This window comes from Macaca thibetana, chromosome 1, assembly GCF_024542745.1.
Source record: "Macaca thibetana thibetana isolate TM-01 chromosome 1, ASM2454274v1, whole genome shotgun sequence".
NCBI classification, from domain to species: domain Eukaryota; kingdom Metazoa; phylum Chordata; class Mammalia; order Primates; family Cercopithecidae; genus Macaca; species Macaca thibetana.
Window position 1 is genome coordinate 113829704 of NC_065578.1, and position 13856 is coordinate 113843559.

The 13856-nt window shown below is 43.5% G+C and overlaps 1 protein-coding gene across 3 annotated transcripts in view; it reads right to left on the reverse strand.

Annotated features, from left to right (window-relative positions):
* Positions 1-11420, reverse strand: part of TRIM33 (tripartite motif containing 33) — a 119645-nt gene extending 108225 nt beyond the window's left edge. For 2 of the 3 annotated variants that reach the window (XM_050778932.1, XM_050778926.1), the window contains exon 1: positions 10765-11420. In XM_050778932.1, coding sequence (XP_050634889.1) covers positions 10765-11290 — 526 coding nt within the window. In that variant the 5' untranslated portion in view covers positions 11291-11420. The remainder of the gene's footprint in view (positions 1-10764) is intronic. The other variant, XM_050778942.1, reaches the window with a different exon arrangement.
* Between the last annotated feature and the right edge of the window lie 2436 nt (positions 11421-13856).

Here is a 13856-nt window from a genome sequence, read left to right on the forward strand (position 1 = left end):
GTCACTGCCTGGGTTCGGGGTAAGGAAAAAAATTTTCTCCTGAGAATTTCCCCTTTTTTTCCCCCCACACCCACACTGTGTGTAATTCTAAGAATTTCTAAATACAGCCAGCCTATAAGGTAAACACTAAATCAACATCTGACAATACTAAGATACGGTAAACTAAAAGTCTGCTTCAGTAATTTCTGTGTTGATGGCACCTGACAGAAGCAAATGCAAAACACCCTTTGGAGGTTTGTTCCCTAAAACCAGTCTGGCAGATTTCATAAGGCCCTGGTGAACAGGCTCACTGCCTAAAACTATAAAATACAGGAGGACACCACCCACAACAAACAAGAGCAGGCAGAAGAAAGTAGTAAAATAAGACATCAAGAACATCAGATGATGGAATTATCAAATATAAATATGAAATCAGTATACTTGAGACATTTAAAAAATAGGTCGGGCACAGGGGCTCACACCTGTAATCCCAGCACTTTGGGAGGCCCAGGCAGGCAGGTCACTTGAGCTCAGAAGTTCAAGACCAGCCTGGCCAACATGGTGAAACCCTGTCTCTACTAAAAATACAAAAATGAGCCAGGCGTGGTGGCGTGCACCTGTAATCCCAGCTACTTGGGAGGCTGAAGCAGGAGAACTGCTTGAACCTGGGAGTCAGAGATTACAGTAAGCCAAGATCACACCATTGCACTACAGCCTGGGCAACAAAGTGAGACTCCGTCTCAAAATATACACTCGAAAACATGCATGGAAGACTTAAGCAAATGCAGAGACATACCATGTTTATAAATAGGCAGACACCATAAAGACATTTTCTCCCAAATTGATTTACATATTCAAAGCAATTCCAACAAAAACACTGACAGGTTTTTTTGGTTTGTTTTTCTGTTCTTTTTTAAAGAGATGGTGGCATCTCTCTGTGTTGCCCAGGCTGGAGTACAGGTGCTATTCCCAAGTGCAATCATAGCACATTATAGCTTCAAACTCTAGGCTCAAGTCATCCTCCTGCCTCAGCCTCCTGAGTAGTTGGCACTATAGGCAGGTACCACCACACACTGCTTAAGAGGTTTTTAAAATGAACTTTCACAAGATAATACATTTTAGTATAAGAGTGAGCAAAAGGTGAATGGCCAAGGTTTGTCTTGGAAAAAGAAATTTTTTAATTAAAAAAAAGAAAAAAGGAGCTAAGGGTCAAGACCAGTTGAGATAATCTTGAAGATGACCAAGGTATACGTAGAGAGGGCAGTGAAATTACCTTAATGAACAAAACTTACTGCTTATTATAAAGCTACTAAGAATAGCAGAAAAAAAAAAAAAAGGAGAAAAAACTACATTAATATAAAAACATGAAAAAACAGCTCTCTAAAAAGTAAAAGTGTATCCGTTATCTATTGCTATGTAACAAATTACCTCAAAAACTAATAACTTAAAACAACAATAATTCTCACAGCTTTATTGAAACAAGAATTTGGGAGGGACTTGGCAGGCAGTTCTGGCTTAGTGCCTCTAAGAAGGTTGCAGTCAAGATGTCAGCCAGGACTGCAGTCATCTGAAAGCTTGATTAGGATAGAGAATCTACCTCAAAAGCGGCTTTCACATGGCTGGCAAGTTGGTGCCGGGTTTTTGCAGAAGACCTCGATTTTTCTCCATATGGCCTCTTTAAAGGACTACTAGAGTATCTTTCACAGAATGGCAGCTGTTTTTCACCCAGAATGAGGGATCCAAAGAGCAAGGAAAAAGTTGTATATATGCCTTTAATGACCTGGCCTCAGAAGTCACTATTAATTCTAATATATTCTCTTGGTCACGGAGACCAGCCTTGAGCAACTGGACAGCAACCACAGAATGATGTGAGTAATAGGAGAAAAGGAACAAGGGGCCATCTTAGAGGTTGGCTACCACACCAAGCCGTAGGCTCAGAATACATCTTCAACCTAAATCATCAACAAAGGATCAGTATACAGAATTTGTCAAGAATTCTTGTAAATCAAAACAGAGAATGTAAGCAATCTAAAGAAAAACATAAAACACATGGACAAATAATTCACAAAAGGAACATAAATAGCAAATAATAAGCATTCAAATGTACTCGTTAGTACCATACAGTGCATGCCATTTACTCATCACTGGGGAATAGGCTTTAAATATTTTTCTAAAAATGGTATATTTATGCTCATCCATCCTTGTTCTTTTTCCCACTTCCCCTTGAGTCCAATGGCAAGGGATAGAGGTGCAATTTGTGGCCAGAGACAAGAGGTTAATTTAACTATCATCCTGAGCGCAATCTCTGAAGTTGGCTTAGACAGCCATAAACATGAAAAAAAAAATCAGTAAATCTATAGTGAGCTATTTTTAAAAGTTTAACTTCGGTTAATAAGTACTTTCTTCATTTTTACATTTTATTGACGGGAAGCTTTTTCTGAACTGTTACGGGTACTCCAAAATGCAAAACTACAAATGTATAAATCTGCCACCTATTATTTTATGATCTGACATTCTTCCCACTAGCCCAAAGACTCTGAGACATTATCATGTTCTTAATGTCCGTTAACAGAGCAGGGCTTAAACTTTCTGGTCTCAGGACCTCTTTTATAGTCTTAGTTATTGAGGAACACAAAGAGCTTTTGTTTAGATGGGGTATGACCATCAAATATGTTTTAAATGTATTTTAATTCATTACAAAATGAATTAAAATGAATCTTAAATTTTAAAATGTTAAAATGATATTTATTTTATTACTAGTTTTGTTTGTTTTCTGAGACAGTCTCACTCTGTCACCCAGACTGGAGTGCAATGGCATGATCACAGCTCACTGTAGCCTCAACCTCCTGGACTCAAGCGATCCTCCCACCTCATCGTCCTGAGTAGCTGGAACCACAGGCGCACACCACCACACTCGGATAAATTTTTTATTTTTTGTGGAGTCAGAGTCTCACTATATTGCCCAAGCTGGTCTTGAACTCCTGGGCTCAAGTGATCCTCCCACCTCAGCCTTCAAAAGTGCTGGGATTATAGGCATGAGCCACCATGTCCAGCACAACAGGTTTAAACAACATTTTTAAAAATCAGAAATAACTGTATTTCCTAAAACAAAAAAATTAATAAAGAGTGTCATTGTGCTAAATTTTAAAGATCTCTTTAACATGTGGTTTAATAGAATATGGCTGGATATATGCTTCTGCATTTAATGTTTTGATACTTTGTTTCTTTGAAGAATATAAAGAAAATCTGGCCTCAGACAGCTAAGTATCTAAGAAACGGGAAAAGCAGATTTTAATAGCCTTTTCAGATCACTGTGTGGATATTTTTATTTGATACAACACAAAAACTTAAGAAGTATATTTATTTTTTAAACATCAGTTGCAATGTGGCATCTCAAACCTTAACAATAAACTTTACTACTCTCTTGCATTAAAATCTATTTACTGGCCAGGCACGGTGGCTCATGCCTGTAATACCAACACTTTGGGAGGCTGAGGTGGGCAGATCAACTGAGGTCAGGAGTTCAAGAACAGCCTGGTCAACATGGCGAAACCCCATCTCTACTAAAAATACAAAAATTAGCTGGGCGTGGTGGCGTGTGCCTGTAATCCCAGCTACTTGGGAGGCTGAGGTAGGAGAACTGCTTGAACCCAGGAGCCCAGGAGGTGGAGGTCGCAGGGAGCCAAGATTGTGCCACTGCACTCCAGCTTGGGCAACAAAGCAAGACTCCATTTCAAATAATAAAATAAAATACAATCTATTTATTATTGCTCTGTTTTGCACTTAACATCATGCATTGGTCATTTAGAATATATTGCAATAAGCTACGCAGATCTTTGAAATGTTGACATTACACAGTATCAAAAAAATGCACGTTTATTAATATCACCACCAATCTCTTCAGGAAAAGTCTTTAAATACTGAGAAACTGACCAGCTCATGGCAGCAAACACCAATTTTCCAAAACTTCTAATTTTAATTTAAAATCTCGATTTTTATCACTGGCAACATATGTCAGCTCTTTTCCTGGAAATGACAGGCTCAATTCATTCACTTTTGAGAAAATGGCTGCCAAATACCCATGCCTAAAAACCATAGTTTGTCAATCATTATTTCAAGTAAAAATAGTTTTCTATGAAAAAAAAGCAAATTCAGCTTGGAACTCAAAAAACTACACAAGTACTTTTCTTGCACTTTCGTAAGCAGCAGAAGCATTTTAGGCACATTTCCCATTTCATCACACAGAGTTTTAAAGACCAAAATTTAATATAGTAATTGTTACTGTTTCATAAAGGATATTAAGTGACAATGAATAGGTTTATTTTTGTTTTTTCTCTAAGTGTGTGAAAGTAAATATGCAATGACTTTTAGTATGGCTTGGAGCCACTTTCCTTTTTTTTTTTTTTTTTTTTTTTTTTTTTTAAAGACAGGGTCTCATGCCATTGCCCAGGCTGGAGTACAATGGCACAATCATGGCTCGCTGCAGCCTCGACACTCCCTGACTCAGGCGATTCTCCCACTTCAGCCTCCTGAGTAGCTGCGACTACAGGCATGCACTACCACGCCTGTTTAATTTTTTTTGTATTTTTTGTAGAGACAGGGTTTCCTCATGTTGCCCAGACTAGTCTCCTACTCCTGGACTCAATCAATGCACCCACCTTGGCCTCCCAAATGGAGTCACTCACCATCTTAATTCATGCAGAGGTGACGGCAGTTTTATCCATCATTGCTTTTGCACCGTTAATATAAATGTCAGCAGAGTGAATAAGGTAAATATTAAATTAATGTAATTATGAAAATAGTTTTAAACTTGTGCACCTCTAAAAGGGTCTCAGTGACATGGTCACTACCTTAACCCCCACCCTAGCATTCTGTGGACCACACTTTGAGAATCACTGCTTTAAGGTATTCTCATTTAGGACCCACTGAGAGCAGTATCTATGAGAAAAGTAAAAGTAATTAAAGTCCCCTAACTAGGGCTATTGATGTACAAATACCAGACATTATAAAGACTTAGGATTTAGGACATTAGTTTATAAGTTTTTACAAGTTCTAGGTAACTAGAAAGATTCGGAACTCAAATGATTTATCATGCATGCCGTACACATCAGTAGACGTCAGAAAAGCCTTTAAAACCACAATTTACCCCCCTGCCTCTTCTTTCTGTTTACTGTGAGATACAGTCACAAAGGCAATGGGGGGACAAATGAAAAATTACCGAAATCACACTACTGCAATTTATTGGGGGCTTCCCATGTAAGCTCCCAATAAATGCACCTTGCAACACATTAACTCTCTTAATTCTCACAAAAACTGTATGACATAGATATAATTATTACTCCTGGTTTACAGATGTTAAGTGACTCATCCACGGTCATTCCAGTACTAAATGGCACAGCTCAAAAACGAATTCAGGTAGTTTGACCACAATGCTAGACAGAAGTTGTTAGGAAGTATTTCAGCAATCTCGGACACATCTTTAATGACTAGTTGTTGGTGTAATACCACATGATCATTCAAACACTCAAGCTTGTTTCTGTTGAAGAGGACAGTCAGAAAAAGTAGAGCCTAAAAAGTCCCCAAACCAGTTAAGTCACACTGAGGCTAGAACTGTCATATAGTATACACACTCCAGGGACAACAAATTCCAAGGGCTCAAACAGAAGACTCCTCAGAGTGGCTCAGCATGGTCTGTGATAAACAGAAACACTATGAGGAAGTGCTTTTCACACTACACTCAAGAGGTTTTCCCTCCCACTTACAAGACTGTTGCCATCTCGGACTTTTCATAGTAAGTTTTTTTGTTTTGTTTTGTTTTGTTTTTGAGATGGAGTCTCACTCTGTCACCCAGGCTGGAGTGCAGTGGCATGATCTCAGCTCACTGCAACCCACGCCTCCTAGATTCAAGGGATTCTCCTGCCTCAGCCTCCCAAGTAGCTGGGATTACAGGCGCCCGCCACCATGCACGGCTAATTTTTGTACTTTCTGTAGAGACAAGGTTTCGCCATATTGGTCAGGCTGGTCTCGAACTCATAACCTCAAGCGATCTGCCCGCTTCGGCTTCCCAAAGTGCTGGGATCACAGGCATGAGCCACTGTGCCCAGCCCATAGTAAGTTGAAGAATTCAGTAACAGAATGATTTTTCCATGGTGATTCCTCTATTACTCCCCACAAACTATAAGGACATTAAACGTACATACATACAGAATGTTAGCATAAAAGACAATAGAATCATAGAACCTAACAGGATAGGAACTCAGCCTCTTCACAGTGCAAAAGACCTGGAGAGACTTCCTAGGTTCCTTGTCCAAGGGTTACATAGCTAATTAATAGCAGAACCCAGGCCAGGCGGTGCCCTCACGCCTACAATCCCAGCACTTTGGGAGGCCAAGACGGGCGGATCACTGGAGGTCAGGAGTTCGAGGCCAGCCTGGCCTACATGGCAAGATCCTGTCTCTACTAAAAATACAAAAGAATAGGTGGGCATGGTGGCAGGCACCTACAATGTCAGCTACTGGGGAGGCTGAGGCAGGAGAATCACTTGAACCCAGGAGGCGGAGGTTGCAGTGAGCCAAAATCATGCCACTGTACTCCAGCCTGGGCGACTAGAGCAAAACTCTGTCTCGGAAAAAAAGAAAAAAAATAGCAGAACCCAATGCAACTTAATACCAATTCATTTCTTTAGCTGTATCATTGTGCCATCTCACAGGTAGCCTCATCTCCTTCAAGAGTTCATCTGAGAGTTTGTTCAGATGCATCAATATGATTCCTATTTTTAAAAAATTTTTTTAGAGACAAGGTCTTGCTATGTTACACAGGCTGATCTTGAACTCTTGGCCTCAAGTGATCCTCCTGCCTCAGCCTCCTGAGTAGCAAATCTGTATTTTTATTGATAAAGTATAAAATTATATATATCCACTAATGATAGCTATTCTGCCTCAACCTGAAAAAGCACCCCCAAAACAATCACAAAAGTACTCTAAAAAGCTCACTATTGAGATTCAATATTAACTAATTTATCTACTTTGATTATGCAAATACTCCAACGGTAAACAGATCATACTTTCTCCTCAAAATATTTAAATCCATCTTCCTCAAAGTGTGGTGGTACCAAAAGCATCAAAATCACAGGGCACCTGTTAAAAATGCAGGCACATGGAGTCATCACCAAATCAACTAAACCAGTCTCTGAAGAAACTCCCAAGTTAGCATTTTAATAAGCTCTCGTGATTCTTATTTACTCAAAACTTATTGAACAGTCTACAATATCCTAGTGCAAAATGAGATGGGTAAGTAAACAAAAATAAACATTTTGGATTTTAGCTGTGCTACAAAGAAAAAAAGATGATGTATGAGAGAGCGACCTGGAGGACTACTTAATATGAGAAGTCAAACTCTGAGGAGACATTTGAAGTGAGGAGCCCTTCACTCAACACAGTGGTTCTCAAACTTAAGCGTGAATCAGAATCACCTGGAGAGCTTGTTAAATGAGACTACTGGTCAGGAGGTCTGGAATGGGGCCCAAGAATCTGTATTCCTAACAAGGTCACAGATGATGCTGATGCTGCTGGTCCAGGAACCACACTCTGAGAACTGTTGATCTAGAGAGAGCAGCCAGACAGTGTGAATAAATGTATTAAGAGAAACAGGAAAAACACCAGTTAGGAAGGAGGGCATTATACTCATCTTTGTTTCAAAATCACTGGAAAAGACGGTGAATTAAAACCACTAGCTATGATCTCCAGACCAGAGAAGATGATATCTGAGGTTGATCAGTAATACCCTATATTGTTGAATCATTTCTCAGTTACAAAGCGTTTTCGCATTTATTATTTGCCTTAGTGAGATATAAGTAAACGACTATTAGCTACATTTTAGAAGTAAACTGAAGGACAAAAACAGTATGAATTTCCTTTAGCGTAAAACAGTTAAGGAGCTGAACTATGTCCCCAACAACCAATCTAGTGTTCTTTCCAGCACAGCTTGATCTTTTTAAAGAGCAAAGCAGAATGGTATATAGGAGGTTAATACTGACAAATTACTTTCCAGACTATCTAAAAACACAGTGGATGGCTGGGCACGGTGGCTCATGCCTATAATCCCAGGACTTTGGGAGGCTGAGACAGGCAGATCATTTGAAGCCAGGAGTTCAAGACCAGTCTGGCCAATATGGCAAAACCCCGTCTCTACTAAAAACACAAAAATTAGCCAGGCATGGTGGTGTGCGCCTGTAATCTCAGCTACTAGGGTGGCTGAGGCACAAGAATCGCTTGAATCTGGGAGGCAGAGGCTGCAGTGAGCCGAGATCGAGCCACTGCACTGCAGCCTGAGCAACCAAGCGAGACTGTCTCAAAAAAAATTTTTTTTAAATAAAAAACATGGTGGATTCCAGACTCAATTTGTTTTAAATATTCGTTGACAGCAGTATCACTTAAGATTGACAGTATTTGGTTAGTCCCTTCCACTTACTCCTCCTTCTTCAAAAAGAAAGGATAAAGAAATGAAGAGGGGATTTACATATTATTCTCTCTCCTTCATAAATTTCAGATAGCCAATTTCATAACCTCAGTCCCTCAGCCACATCAGTCAAACATAATCTGCATCTCTGGGTTCCCTCTAAATCTCTTACCTCACCCAGGTTCCCACAGGAACACTGAATCCTATGGGTCTTACTATGCTCATGGGTGCACAGACCATGAGCAGTTATTCTCTAAACACCCATAAACAATTAGTAGCTTCTCCAACAACCAAAGCCTTATTCTTAACATTCTTACCTACATGTCCCAATAATGCTAGAAACCCAAAACAACCCAAACTGAAAACATTTTATCCTCCCTCCACCCCAGGCCTCACCCTCATCCCAGCCTGCTTCAGCGTCTGAATACGTATTAATAGCATTGCCATTCACCAAACAAAAAATGTGGAATTCTACATGTTTGTCTCCCTCACACTAATTTCAATACAATCCCCCCGTCCCTCCATTCCCATAGCCACTTACTAATAGTTACTACTATTAATACACTAGCTACCATTTCATTAGTAACTACCACGTATATATAATTACACATTATATCTTACTTCATTCTCTCAATAACCCTATGAGGTTATGTACTTTTTTCCTCCGTTTCACAAATGAGAAAACTGAAGCTAAGAAAAGGTCATCTGCCCAAGTGTAGGAGATGGCAAAGGAAATTTCCAAACCCTACCGTTCCCCCAAACCAAAATGCTTCATTCTGTAATACCTGATGTCATTTCTTTACTACCCATTCCAAATGTTAATTTCTTACCTAGATTACTGCCAGGATTCTCCTAACTGGTCTCCCTGTCTCCAGCCTTGCCTTCCCTCATCCCTCAAGTGCCCTAAGTGATCCTTTTGGATCAGAAATCTGATCCATTTATCCTCTTGATATAAAAACCCTCCAGGAACATCCTTTAGTCCACAATGTCCAGGATACACTCTACAGGATGAATTCCAAGCCCTTTAGTACAGCTCCACAATTCCTTACCTACAGTTCCGAAATTCAAAAGCTTTGAAATTTTATTTTTTTTTTTTTCCTTAGTTTGCAACAGAACCCACTGTGAGTGCTGGGAGGTTATTTATTGTCTATCCCATTAGTGTGACATTCATGTGTTTCAATGCAGAAACATTAACGTGTTTGATACAGTTAATTCAGACCCTGATAAAAGTCTCACATAAGAGACCTTGCCAGAAAAAAGAAAAATCCCAAAATATTCTAAAGTTCAAAACACACCTGGATTCCAAGAGTTTAAGAGACTTTGAAACCTTTATTTATTCAGCCCATCAATCCAATCCAATTTCCACCAATCACCTTACACATTCTTTAGTTCCAGGGATGTAGAAGGGTGCCCTGTGCCCTGAATACCCTCCAACACAGTGAGGTACTCATTCAAGAAACCTGTTCATGGATTTCCTTTCCTGTGAAGTTTCCCTGACCTTTCCTCTATTGTGCCACAACCATTGTACTGAATACCCTCCTCCACTGCTGCAAGTTATATAGGTTTCCCCTGTTAGACTGTGAATGAAGTCTTCATTGAGTACTTTATTCAATCCTAGCACAGTGCCCCAACACTAGGGGCTCATTAACGTCCAATGAGCTAAAACAAATTCATGCCCATCTTTCCCTAACTCTCAATTTCCTTCAAAGTTCATTTCTCCTTCATCCCCAAACCTTAGGATTTTCCCTAACTATGCAGTCCACTTTCCGAGTTTCTCCTTCCCAATGTCATCTTACAATTTTCTGTCAGGCGCCTTCTCTGTACCCCAAGCCCTCCAACATATTTTATCCACCTCCATTTAATCTATAGTGCTCCTCTCTCCTATCTGCGAACAGGCCAAGTCCCCCCGCTCCAAAGCAATCCATCTTCACTGCCCTTACCTTTTACCTACTCCCTCAACATCTCGCTGGCCCAGGCCCTTCCAGCCAAAACGCTTCTCACAACGTGTTTCCCAAATTCCCCTTCTCTCACTGTACAGGTCTGCCAGCTCCAGAACCAGCGCTCGGCCGGGTTCCGCACATCACAAACCTCGCAGCCAGCGTCCCCTCCCCCAGCCTCTCGCAGCCGACACCCCTCCCTTCATGCTCCCCTTATCTCTTGCGGTCCAGCTTCTCTGGAAAGTGTCCCAGGGGCGAGTCTTTCACCTGAGAGACCCCTCGGGATCGCGCCTGTCCGAGCAACCCCAGGCCCCAGCACCTCCGTCCCCAGCTCCTCTAGGGTTGCGCAAATCCTGTGCGGCCCAGATGCCAGACAGGGCCTCCGGCTCACCTTGCTGGATGTCGCCGTTGCTGCCCCCCGGGATGGGCACGCTGAGCTGGCGCTCCGGCTCCGGCAGGCAGCGCAGGCAGAAGGAGTGAAGACAGGGCAGCAGCTTGGGCTCCGCCTCACGCCGGCTCTGCAAGCTCTGCTGACACACGGCGCAGGTGTCCAGGAGCGAGGCTGGCGGTCCAGGAGGCGGCCCCGCCGAGGGACCCGGAGCGGGAGCCGAGGCTGGAGCTGGAGCCGGAGCCGATACCGCGCCCCCGGGAACTGCAGGGCCCACTGAGGCCGCAGGGGATGAAGCAGCCTGGGCAGAGCCCGAGGAGGCCGCGGCCACCCCCCCGTCGTCGGGCCCGGCCGCGCCGCCCTCAGCGCCGGCCCTGCCGCCTTCCTCCTCCTCCTCCTCCACCAGCACCGCGGTGAGAGGCGGCTCCGCCTCCTGCGCCGCGGGCCCGGCGGCCCCAGCAGTTACCGGCGCGCTGCCGCTGCCCCCGCCGCCGCTCTCAGCCTCGCCGCCGCCTTTGTTTTCCGCCATGTTTTCCTCTTTGAACCCGCCGGACCGCCCCGCGCCGCCCGCCGCCCGCGTCGCCGCCGCCGCCCCCAGCCCCAGCCCCAGCCGCAGCCGCAGCAAGAGCGGTAGCCGAGAGCGAGCGAGAGAGCGAACCAACGAGAGCGCGCGCGCACGCGGCTCCCCCGCCCTCGCGTCGCGCGTTTGAAGGAGGGCGGTTGCGGCACGCGCACGTACGCACGGACGTCCTCCCGAGGGAGGCGGGAACTGGGTGCGCGGGCGCGGAGCGGTCCGGTACCCTCGAAGCCAGTTCCTTGCGTCAGTGCCGCAGCTCTTTAACTGGAAAGGAGCTTTTAAAGCCAGAGGCGGTTGACGCTGGGTTGCCTGTGGCTGGAGTTGGTTATGAATTCCGACACAGCTGTGGTGCGTAAGGAAGGGTGGAAGCCGGACCGGTTCCGGTCCTTGCAAGCGTGTCCCGGGCGTCTTCGCGGAAGCTTCACCGGCCGCGCCACTCGATCGCCGGGGCTTCCTGGGTGTCTGCTGTGCGTAGACCAGCCGCGTTCCATTGGGTGGCTGTGGAGCACTAAAGCGGGACTTTGTTTTTCTGTTTGTTTTTGGGTTTTTTGTTTGTTTGTTTGTTTTTTGTTTTTGTACTGAGGATCTACCAGAAATAGGCTGAAAAGACCGAGTGAGGAAGAAACTCTTTAACAGCTATTTTTGGCATCTTGAGGTGATTCTCAGGAGTTGCTACGTATCAGAATCAACGGAGGAGTTTTTCAAAGCAGAGATGCCAGGGCCAGTCCCCAGACCTGAATCAGGAAGTGAGGGAGAGAGCGGACGGAGGGGGAGAAGTCCATTCAGCTGATTCTAATGTATGTCAGTTTGGAGAGCCACGGATTGTAACCAGTACTGCGTCCTTCTGAGGTCCCATTTTAAGTGTCCTGGTTTGAGCTGGATGACAAATGCCCTTACAACAATGGTAGTAGAAGCTTTCAGGCCGGGCATGGTGGCTCAAGCCTGTAATCCCAGCACTTCGGGAGGCCGAGGAGGGCAGATCACTTGAGGTCAGGAGTTCGTGGCCAGCCTGGCCAATACGGTGAAACCCCGTCTCTACTAAAAATATAAAAATTAGCCGGGTGTGGTTGTGGGCGCCTGTAATCCGAGATACTCAGGAGGCTGAGGCAGGAGAATTGCTTGAACCCGGCTGGAGGCGGAGGCTGCAGTGAGCCGAGATTGCGCCGCTGCACTCCAGCCAGGCGACAGAGCGAAACTCCGTCTCAAAAAAAAGTAAATAAAAGCTTTCAGAAATTTGCCGTTTTATTTGGGGAAAAAAAGGTATTTGGAGGATTTTATGTAGTGCAACAACTGTTTCAATGTTAAGATCATGAAATGCTCTCCTGTTAGTGTTCCCAAGAAGGGAGCTTAAACCACGTGAAAACTTTTTTTTTTTTTTTTGAGACCTCGTTTATCGCCCTGGCTGGAGTGCAGTGGCGTGATCACATTTCACTGCAGCCTCGACCTCCCAGGCTCAAGCCGTCCCCCTCCCAAGTACCTGGGACCGTAGATGCACGCCACCACGCCTTAGCTGATCTTTTTTTTTTTTGCCCCCCCTTGCCTTGAAGAGGCTGGGGTCTCACTATGTTGCCCAGGCTGAAGCTCCTGGGCCCGAGCGATTGGCCCTCCTCAGCCGCTGAAAGTGCTGGAATTACAGGCACGAGCCACTGCGCCCGGCCTCCTGAAAACCTTTTAAAATTTATTCAAAAACATTTCCTGACCTCTTTATTGTCATAGTGTTTTAGACATACACTGGGATTACAAAACAGAGGCGCTCCCTGCATTCAAGGGATTTACAATCTAATAGAGAAAGATTGAGAACAGATATATGCCAGGGAGTGGTAAGTGCTGTGAAGAAAAGAGTAAGTGGGGTAGAAAGGATTAGAGGTGACTGAAGAAGGCCCCTATTGATCGGATGAAGGAACCTGTCTTGCAGAAGAGCAGGTAGCGGAACACATAGCAAGTGCAAAGGGCCTGAGGGAAACTGATTCTTGGCTTGTTAGAGGAGGATTCAGTGTGGCTGGAGTAGCTTGAACAAGGGAGAGAATAGCAGGACATGAGCTAAGAGAGTTATTAAGGGAGCCAGGTCATGTACAGAAATGGTCTTAAATTTTTTTTTTTTTTTTTACTTTTGTACCCTTTAAAAGAATTTTGTAAAGCTGTTTTGTTGCCTCAAAACATTGTAAGTTGACTAAATTTTTTCAGAAGTTTAAATAGTTGCAGAGTGTAATTTGTGACATTTTGTAATACTGACATTTTAAAATTATTTTAAATAGGAAAGTAAACACTAAAGTGGCTTAATACTATCCATTTTTTAAAGTATACTAAAAGGTATTTTTTTAAACATGAAAAAGTGTTGGGAATGTTTTAATGAGATGGCTGGGAGTCTTCCCCCTTACCCTAATTAGTTTGAGTAGGCATGAATGCATATAACATTGCTAGAATGAGATAAGGTCCTGTATCAACTCCATTTTTCATTGTCACAGACTTAACTCTTGCATTAAAAACTATATATGTATACATGTGTGTAGTTACACAC